This window comes from Echiichthys vipera (assembly GCF_963691815.1).
Source record: "Echiichthys vipera genome assembly, chromosome: 11".
Classification (NCBI taxonomy): domain Eukaryota; kingdom Metazoa; phylum Chordata; class Actinopteri; order Perciformes; family Trachinidae; genus Echiichthys; species Echiichthys vipera.
Genome location: NC_139836.1, coordinates 11,297,893 through 11,308,411, shown reverse-complemented (window position 1 = coordinate 11,308,411; position 10,519 = coordinate 11,297,893). Strand labels below are relative to the sequence as shown.

The following is a 10,519-nucleotide window of genomic DNA, read 5'->3' as shown; positions in this document are numbered from 1 at the left end:
CCCCTTTCAGACACCACTTCCTCCCCCATAGCCAAGGTAAGGGCCCCACTCCACTCCTCTCCGTTGCCCCCTCCTCCCCAGGGCAACACATCATCTCCATTGTCACCTGGGATTCCACCTCCCTGTCACTTTGGAACCATCACCATTTCTCATTTGACTATTTCTGCCATCCTGAATTGTCAAATCAAGGTCTTGATCAGGCCAATGCAGCCAAGGCACTGATTATTCACTAACTTGCATGCACCTTTTCACCTTTTTTCTAGCACAGCTTCTGCCAAAGTAGCTGACGGGCTCTTTGTGTTTGTGTTTTTGCAGCTTTGCATGCACTTGAGAGATACTAGTAATCCAAATCCAATACTCAAACTGACAGTTTCCCAAATTTTTTTCCTTGTCAGAATGAGTCCCCAGACGCTAGTAAACTGTAAGGCTGAAATAATAAGAAAGGCTTTCAAATATAAGTTTGCCTTCGCATGCTGGGAATTATTAACTTCTTAACAGTGAATTCTTATTGAACCGTGACTCCACATTATAGAACAGAGATTATACTGTAGTTCATGGCTCATAACACATTTCCCAATCTTGCTATTTTAAACTCTGCTCTGCTTTTGTACCGTCATCATGCGCATAACATACAGCTCCATGAACTGCATTTATCAGAAGTTACTTCGACTGGTCCCGTTGGTCCCTGTGTGTTGCACAGTTCAGACTGTGGTTCCCCTTTAGTATCCCTGCTTATGTTCTGTTCTTGGTTCTTCTCACTGGAGGCACTGACCCGCCGAGTGGCCGGAGCTCCCCCCTCCCGCTCAGGCCCGACAGCCGGCCTGTCACCCCGCCTCTCTCTCAGACCCCTAAACATTTCCACCTCCCAGGTAGGAGCTGGAGCGCACCCTGTCACTGCTCCCCCTTTCTTTCTTTCTTTTTTTCTACAACTGTATTTATCTATCTATCTATCTTTGTCATTATACTCCATTTGGGATCAGCTTTTGCTTTTTCCCCTATTCTTTCACAACTGTACAGGAAAAAACAGTGCACTTCAGTGTAATCCCTATGTGTCATTGCTTGGTGTTGAGATGTTTACAATATATTTTTAATTTGTATATTAGAGGCACTGTATACTCAGTAAAGGTCTTTCATGTCTGTATTTGAATGTTTTCAGATCAGGGGAGCAACATCTACAGAAAACCACCCATCTACAAACAACACGGTACCTTTCTTCCTCTAATATAGCCTGTTTTACTGTAAAAGAGAAGGGAAAAAATTTCTGTCTGAGTCCAAATTCAGCTCAATACTCTAGGTAATTATGTTACTGAGCCGGGCTCTTAACGTAAAATGCTTTTGTTAATCAAGTGAAACTGTGTTTTCATCTAACCATGTTGTCACCCCCAGTGTCAGTGTATGAGCACTGTTTGAAGTCTGTCTCCAATCCTCTTCTGTCTGACCTGTAGCCCTTTGTCTCTTAACAAGTCACAGAAGTGGTCCTGTAGTTTTCTTAAAGCGAGACTATGTAACTTTTGTGGAGTTGTGACAATTACAGGTTGTGGAAGTGCCTTAAACTTGCATTCTTTTTTTATAGCCAGCAGGTGGCAACTCCACTGGTTGCATAAAGAAGTCTGATTGTATAGAAGTCAATGAGAAAATAAGTGTACTTCTCAGTTGATTTATTACCTTAGTAAACATTTTCCTAATTAATTAACCTATGGTCTCAATCACCAGTTTCAAGTCTTCTTCAATACAGTATGATTCATTCAGTAAATGATCCCATTTAAGGTAAACTAGACAATAAATCACGGTATGCTAGGATGTGCTGCTACCAGGGTGTTGTCCAGTTTGGCTGTGTTTTTCTTTTTTAAGTTCATGAAAGCTAATTGTAACATTTTGGTCACCTAAAAAAGTATTTTTCAGGAGTCAACAGTTGCACCTTGCTAATCAAGCTAGCTATTGGATAACTTAGCTTCACCCTCTTATCCAAATACAGTCACTTCTGGCTCTCCCCCAAAAATAAGATAAAAAAAGCATTATGGCGACAGCCAAATGCCAAACTTGATGCTCCAAAATGGTAGCCCACAAACCAGTGGTTGATGTCCCAGTGATTTATAGTTACAGTTTATGTCTGCAACCTCACTTAGAGAGAAAGAGAGATATTGCATCAAATTTTTTTATCTGTGACATGCTATAACATAATGTAGGCACAAGAGAGGAGTGATAAAGTCAGCAAACTGACTCAGTAATGTCAGTTACACTAACATCTAACTACATTTTGCTAACATCAGCTAACATTAGCCACTATAGTGATCATACCAGAAGTAAGGTTATAGCGTGTATTGACTCAAAAAACTTGTAAGAAGAATGTGTATTTTATTTTTGTCAAACGTTACACAGTCTCGCTTTAAAAATGAGCTGAAAAAAATAATTCAATGGCCCAAGAAAATTTCACTTGTGTACAGTACATGCATGCCAGCTGATTTTGACACTTTATTCAATTAAGTGATGTTTCACAGAACAGGTGTACTCTTGCTTGTACAAGATGGCACTAAAATCATCCTTGAAACATCCTTAAAACCGCACTGACTCTTACCTACTGGCAGTTCGTCAGCACTTGTCAGAAGATTAGACTATCCAATATTCAGTGACTTGTTAGAAAAGGCATTTTGTTGCAATGTAGACAACATATATTATAAACCTGGATGACCAAAGATTAAATGACCCTTGAGTCTGACGATCAGATGGTACTAAAATATTTAATGTGACCCAGACACTGATAGATCAGTTCCAATGGTTACCAACCTAGATACAGATGCCATAGCACGTCAAAGCAAGTCTGCTGATGACATCATCAGATCCGCCACCTTCCCCGCTGCCCATGCTCCCTCTTCGGATGACAGCTCACGGAGTGAGGGCGAACGTTGGCCCTGTTCTCTCGCTGTATTAGGTATAGTAGGCTCCCGATGGGCATGCTTGCACTGCTACCTTCTAGCGGTACAATAGACACACAGCCTAACTCTTGTTGGTTCTCCCCTCCAGCTGCCCCAAAAGCTTAACTGCATCCCTGCTTCACTCCGAGATCACGCTTTTATTCAGGCGTCACAGTATTTGCCTTTTTTTGCTTGCGCAAAGCGGAAGTGTTGTTTGGTTTCTGTTGCTGCCATATTATTTTCTGCTTGAGGTAGTATTAGTTTCACCATTTTACATTCATCTACTGCACATGATGGGTGCACTAGCTTTACACAGCAGTGCCACAAATGACTTGGACAGAGATAACTGAGACTGGCTTCAAACTGACTTTTGTCTGTCTGTCTTGCATTGTTCTGTTTATTCAACATCCAGTAAAATCTTGACATGAATGATGAAGCGTAAACATCCGCCATGTCAGTGTAACCAAAAATTCCAATAAGTCCCTCTGTTTGTCTGTCTCGTCAACTCTGTCTCACATTTGCGTTCTTCTGTTCACCTATTATTCATTTACTGTGTATTCCTCACTGCTCTACAGCCAAATGAAGCAGCCACATCTTTCTGTCTTTCTCTACATTTGAACTGTGGTTGAAGCATTTCATCTGGTTGTAATAAACATACAAGTACATGTGAAGCATGGTTTCCTCCAGAATGTGTGTACCTCTATCTTTATGTGTGAACAGTATGTATGTATGTGTTTTATGTAACATTTTGGGCTTGCGCATGGCACTCATAGGTTCTGAAGGGAGGAGACGATCCAGAGAAGAGGATGAGGAAGAGGTCTTGAAAAAAAAGCAGCTCCATGAGGAACATCTCAGCAAGGTCAGCGAATCTTCAACTTAAAGGTCATATATTGTAATAAGTCATAAGTGTCTTTTTAAAAAAAAATCATATAACAGATCTAGGTTCTATATAAACACTGTGAAAGTATCACAAAGGTCAAGCCACAGTGAAATTCACACAGCCCGTATTCAGAGACTGAGCCTTTAAATGAGTTGTCAGGACTTCTGTACAGTTGTGATGTCACAGCCATACTATATATAGGTAAATATAAGTGCCTCTACAGCACTGTTACAGTCATTCTCCAGCTGCAGACTGGGCTTTTTCACGAGGGGGGCTTAAAGAGACAGGTGCTAAAACGGAGCATTACAGACAGATAATGATTACAGGTACATTTAGACAGTATGAGAAATAAATGTGTTTTTTAAACATTAAAACATTTAAACATGTTTTAGTAGAAATCCAAAATACAAGTATGAACCTGAAAATGAGCATAATGTATCCCCTTTTAACGTCAGTATCTTTGACCATCATGTGCTGGAAATGGAGGCATTCATGTATATCTTTGGATATACTGTAAATTATGTGTGTGTGTGTGTGTGTGTGTGTGTGTGTGTGTGTGTGTGTGTGCGTGTGTGCGTGCGTGCGTGCGTGCGTGCGTGCGTGCGTGTGTGTGTAGATTCAGTCTGGTTTGGGAAAGCTCATTCTGAAGGAGGAGATGGAAAAAGAGCAGATCAGGGAGCGTCATGCACGTAGCCTCTCTGCTCAACGCTACGATCCCAAACAGACCAACTGTGACGCAGGTACAGAGCGGCTTCATAAGCTAATATTCTCTTGAGTTGTCAGCAATGTACTCTAACACAAGGTCTGTGCTATACATAGAATAACACTTGTAGATCGTTGCATTTGTTTTACTGTGACATGTCATGTCTGGATTATGGAATTGCTTGCATTTGTGATTTCAAGATTCTCCGTTCATGTACAGTAAATGTAGTAAACCATAATAATAATACAATAAATAATGTTATAAATTTGAACATTATTTATGTTTCAGATCCAACTTCTCCAACCAAAACTAACTCTCTGCCTGGCTATGGAAGGAATGGGCTCCATCGGGTGAGATCTTACTCAGAAGTTGCATAATAAATACATTACATCTAGTTACCAATTATATTCTTTTTTTTTTTTTTACATAGTTATTATAATTAAATCCTATTCTGATCCTAAATCTACAAAAGAAGAGAACGGCCACGCTTGCAATTATTTTTCAGATTAGGAGGAATTCATTTTAAATTACGAGCTAGAGGTTATTTATTATTACTATTATATATTATTATAACTATTACTAATTAATGATAATTAATTCATCATGACAAGAAAACAAAAGATTTTTTCCTCTTATTACTTATATTGTTTATCAGAGATATAGGAGTTCCATGTATATATGCATAATTCTGGACTTAAATGCCAACTTCAAGTGCCTGCAAAACTTAATAAACAAAGTAAAATAAGTGTGTGGCATGCCGTCATGCACTACCATCAAACCAGCTATCACTCACGCAGTCACTGAAGTACAGCCATATATACTGACATTTATGTTATATGCATTAAAATGGCCCAGATCGAGCTCACAGGACTTACTTTGGAATATCTGTAAATTGATATAATAAAAAAAAAAGCTTGATTTTGTATCTGTACTGTACATGTAAGTCATTTTTTTTCTAGCAACCCAAAAATCTAAAAATAACAGCATTTTCCTCACGATTGATTGCTATTTTCTTTTTAATGTATTCAGGACACAGGTAACATGAATATAACTCAAGTAATTTTATTTCCATATATGTATTTTGTATATACCTTTTGTTAACACCACAAGTACGTCATTGGCAACACGATCTGGGCCGTTTGAACTTCTAATCTTTGATAAACATAATAAGTAATATGTGGAAAAAATCTTTTGTTTTCACACGATGACAAGTTTTACCAAGATAACGAAATAATTAACTTGTAGCTCGTAATCTCAAGATAACGGCATTTAAAAAAAGAATAATCTGCAAGTATTACCGTTTTCTGCTTCTGTATAAATCAGGTCATATCCATACGTTAGTGCTGATGTACTGTTGTCTTTGTTCCTGCAGCCTCAGTCGACAGATTTCACCCAGTACAACAGCTACGGTGACGTGTGTGGCGGAGGCAGAGGTGAGAGCTGCTACCAGAATGTGACCACCGAGCAAATCTCTTGCCAATCCCACCAGAGCTATTCAGCATCAGTATTCAGAAATGGCTTGCTATGTGTACATAAATGGACGTGCATTTTGTAATATTTGCATAATGATTCACACAGTGTGCCATCAGGGACAACAGTGTTGTAGATAGTAGCCTGGCAGGGGATTTGACAGCAAAACCATTAACTGTGAGTCTCATTTTCTGTCCCATGTTGTCCTGCAGAGTTTCAGGTATGTCTCTCATCTGCTTTTTCACATGGCATGCTTCCTCACCTTGCATCATGTATTTGCTTGCTTGTGGGTTGCAAGAGGCCCTGAATGCACACCACCCACTCCTGCTACATGCTTGCATCACTGTTGGATTAAATGTCAACTACTGGGCATGCAGTGCAGTGCTTCCAATTGTCCAAACATGCACTGCCTAGTAGCTGAACCAGTGTACTATACTTGCAATGTGCAATCACTGCCTCATGTCTTGTTGTGTGTGTTTTCCAATGTTATGACTCAAGCTAAAGATCACATTAAAATATATATATGATTTTGAAATTCATGACAGAAAAAAAAATACAGAGACATCCAGAAAACATGTAAACGACTGCCCATCTCAAATACTTATTAAACTACTGAACAGTCCAAGCTACTTGCTCCATCCAGTGAAAAGTGTGCCCACAGTCATTAGCGGACATATTCATGCCATTAACTCTGCAGTCCCCCCTTCCACTCTATTACATTTGTGTATGTTCTATTCTTTAGCACATTAAGGATGGCCGTGCAGCACTTACAAGGATGGACAGGGGAGTATCTATGCCTAATATGTTGGAACCAAAAGCAAGTATCTTTTTCTTTTTGTACTGATAACAACAATGCAATCTACACTGAAATATGTTACAAACAATATACATTTCTCACTTTTTTAAGTGCATTTTTAACTTGTAAACGAGGACACATTTTGCAACTAAATTAGGGACAGTTTAATCTTGACAATTCCAAGAACTTATCCAAAATAAGAGGCAGATATGAAATAATTAGCATTTTATATTTACCGTCGTAGTGTGGGACATTGGTTGAAGAAATAGGGAACTAAAAGAGATTTTTACTGGAGGTGGAAGACTCACATTATCTGGGTTCCCGATTTAGCATGCTGCTTCAGGAGCTGCCGAGTCACGCTTAGCATGCTGGCTTCTCCATGCTCATCTCTGCACATAGCTTTGACTTAAAGTGGCTGGATACTGTATGCAGCATACAGTGGAGAATCCAACGCCCAGTTTGTCATTCAAACAACTCATATCACTATATACTGCGTAGTATATAAGACATTGTACATTACTGTGTTGATATGAGTTGGTCAGAGGCCTCAAACAACTTCTAGTTGCTTATTATTGAGCATTTCAGCTAAATTAAAAAACTATTTGCCAGTTTATCATTGTACAGAGGGGATTAGTTATTTACAAAAGTAGAAGCACCTCAGTTTGCCAGGACAATAATTTCTACTTGACCTTCATTACTGGTGTTAGTTCATTTCTTTCAGTTTGCGTTAAATTACCTGTTACGTAACTGTTTTCATGTTTTTGCCCTTATCTAATCTATTGCACGTTTTTACCCTGAAAAAAGTGTGCACCCCATTGGATAGCACCGTGCATTTCCCCAATAACCTAAAAAAAGCTCTCACTCCCAGTCAGCTTCCTGTCACATACCTGTTCTCCCACCCAGTGTTCCCTCTGTCACTATCAGATCTACAAAAATATTAGATTTTGATAGTTTTGTTTGATAAAAAATGGTTTGCAAGTTTTTGAAACTTAACTCTTAGCTTGTAGGTTTGACCTGTTCACTGATGAGTGTCTCCTTCTGAAGGTGTATCCCTATGAAATGCTCATGATAACCAGTAGAGGAAGAGCTAAACTGCCCAGAGATGTGGACAGAACCAGACTGGAGGTATCTGTCCGCAATTGATACTGGATTTCTCTACTTTGTGTAAATAACATGTTACACAAATACAATACATAGCAAGGAATGTACAGTATCCATTGCTTCTTGTCATTTTTGCTGTGACCCTTTTTGTGGCTTTGGTGCTAACTACGAAAACTCCCTACCCTCCTTTGTTTTCTCCCCCTTTGTTCTCAATTCTAGCGCCACTTAGCACCAGAAACGTTCTTTGACATCTTTGGAATGGAGATCCAGGAGTTTGACAGGCTTCCCCTGTGGAAACGCAACGACATGAAAAAGAAGGCCAAGCTCTTCTAGCACTCAGAGCAGCATGCACATTCTGTACATTCATTCAGATAGCACACAACTGTAATCTAGATGTAGGTTCTGATTTATTTCCTTTTCTTCTGTTTTTTTCTTTTATCCTGGCATAATCAAGGAAGCCATGGAATGGACTCTTTTTTTGCTTATATGAGACTGAGCTGAACGATTTGTTCAGTTAGACTTGCGCAGGAAACAAGGAATGGGAATCTTTCCATGTTCAAAAATGACAAAGAATGAATGATAAAAAGGGTCATGTTATTTGGTTTGACTGCGCTTGTTTTACTTCTTGCTTTGCTTCGAGTGGAACTGCTTTCCTTTCTTTCTTGCTTGTTTCTTCCTACTATTTGTTGCTGTTGATTCCTGTGGAACTTTGTAAGTACAGTAGAACCTCATGGCGCCATTACAAAATGTCCATGCTCGTAGCTTGAACATGTGTCAGCTTTCCTTCACTTGGGCTGAAGCAGTTTTAGTCCAAAGTTTGCAACAATCGACTCAGTGAGTCTTTGAATAAAAAAATGAATTTAAAAAAAAGACACTGGGAAAGCAGTCAGCTGACCCAACAACTGTTTTACTGCATCTTCATGGAAATTAATCATTCGAGCACCTACACATCGCCCTCCTTCCCTTGGCTACTGTACATGCCAACCATTCATCTGACCCTGACAAAAAGAAAATGTCTCTCTTCTCAGGCTCTCATAAACATGGCCAGACACTTTCCCTTTACATGTATTGGAAGTACAAATCTTACTATATTTTAGTGCTGTATCCAACATACAGTAAACAACAAATAGATAAAACACCTAATGTAAGAAGCAACTGTATTTGAAAGTACTGTTTTATAAATGAAAACCCACACTGCCATTTGTTGTATTGAAATTTAAGCCAATAAAGCTTTAAATCACCATGAACCATATGATCCTCAGCTATACCAAAGGTACCCACCGCCTCTTTTCTGTTCTCTGTTCTCTTCTTTGCATTTCACCAATAAACACAGAGGTTCTGTGATGTCACACAGGGTGTCACAGGTAGTCTGAGGACTGGTTTACTTTTATGGGACCAATCAGACGGTGGAGTCTATTGACTTATTACGCAAACTGATCAGTTGGGGCCCCTGAGGAGACATCTTTTCACATGAGCTTTGTTTTTACTCTGATACAGGTATTAACAATAGGCTACTGCATAGCAGTTTTGTGTGGGGACAAATATCCAGTACACAGACAAGTGAATAACAGCCAGCAAGTAAAGATTTAGTTATTATTCTCGCATTGCCACAAGTGAAACTTCATTCTCAACCATTTTCCAAAGCACACCACCGTTTTTTTCAGATTAAATAAAGTTTTCCGTCATTCCATGCAGCAACTTGTGTTTATATTTTCATATTGATTGATATAAATTAAATATGTATATGTAAGTATGTATGTTGTTTATTGTAAAGCAAGTCAAGGTGCTATATAAATCCACAAAGAAATGCTCACAGTCCATATTCAGAAACTATACCTTTAAATGAGCATCTAGGACTTCTGTACGGTTGTGATGGCACTATACTAACTATACGTAGAAAATGCAGCTACAGTGTTTCCCAGGGTTCAGTGACAGATGTGGAAGACCTGGAAACACTGACCAATCAGAGCAGAGTAGTAGTAGTAGTAGTCATATCGAAATAAATGAAGTAAGTATATATATTTATTTATATATTTGGTAAGTAAGTAAATAAACACAATTATGTCCCTTTTCAGAATAAATCACATGTTTATAAATATTTATCCAGCATTGTGTTCATCACTTATGTTCCAGTCGGTAAAGGTGTAGCTCACCATCAACCTGGCCAGGCTTGTCAATTTATCTAATTTTTAATTTTTTCATTATAATTTATTTGTTCACTATATTCCTTAATGAATCTGAATCTGCAAAGTTATCAAATATATATAGTGGAGTCAAAGGTCGAAATATAAAGTAGCATACAAATGGTAATACCCAAGTAAAGTAAAGTACCTCAAATCTGAACTAAAGTATTGCACTTAAACAATTAAATGTATTTAGTTACTTCCCACCACTGGTCTTCACGTAACACACAAGTAGCATACGGACCATGATTGGCTTCCTAACTGATTGTGATGTCATATATTCGCATTGTAAATAAGCATCTTAAACTGACATTTAAGGTGATAACAGAAGCTTTCCTCCTTCACCAGTTGAGTGTCACAACAACGTTTTAGTGTCAAGCTTTGCTCACAGTGAAGCATATAAATTAGTCAAGATTAAGCAAAATGCATTTTTGAGTGGAGGTGGACTTTAAGTGTGTAGAAAAACAAGGTGTG

The 10,519-nt window shown here is 38.7% G+C and overlaps 1 protein-coding gene across 1 annotated transcript in view; it reads left to right on the top strand.

Annotated features, from left to right (window-relative positions):
• The window catches only part of LOC310953529 (actin-binding LIM protein 1-like), a 31,098-nt gene extending 22,020 nt beyond the window's left edge, over nucleotides 1–9,078 (top strand). The window contains exons 15-26 of the mRNA XM_083922591.1: nucleotides 1–36; nucleotides 765–869; nucleotides 1,157–1,204; nucleotides 2,741–2,929; nucleotides 3,686–3,771; nucleotides 4,409–4,532; nucleotides 4,784–4,845; nucleotides 5,868–5,928; nucleotides 6,178–6,185; nucleotides 6,708–6,782; nucleotides 7,806–7,886; nucleotides 8,082–9,078. The exon at nucleotides 1–36 is cut by the window's left edge and continues 84 nt beyond it. Coding sequence (XP_083778717.1) covers nucleotides 1–36; nucleotides 765–869; nucleotides 1,157–1,204; nucleotides 2,741–2,929; nucleotides 3,686–3,771; nucleotides 4,409–4,532; nucleotides 4,784–4,845; nucleotides 5,868–5,928; nucleotides 6,178–6,185; nucleotides 6,708–6,782; nucleotides 7,806–7,886; nucleotides 8,082–8,195 — 989 coding nt within the window. The 3' untranslated portion in view covers nucleotides 8,196–9,078. The remainder of the gene's footprint in view (nucleotides 37–764; nucleotides 870–1,156; nucleotides 1,205–2,740; nucleotides 2,930–3,685; nucleotides 3,772–4,408; nucleotides 4,533–4,783; nucleotides 4,846–5,867; nucleotides 5,929–6,177; nucleotides 6,186–6,707; nucleotides 6,783–7,805; nucleotides 7,887–8,081) is intronic.
• Nucleotides 9,079–10,519: the final 1,441 nt, after the last annotated feature.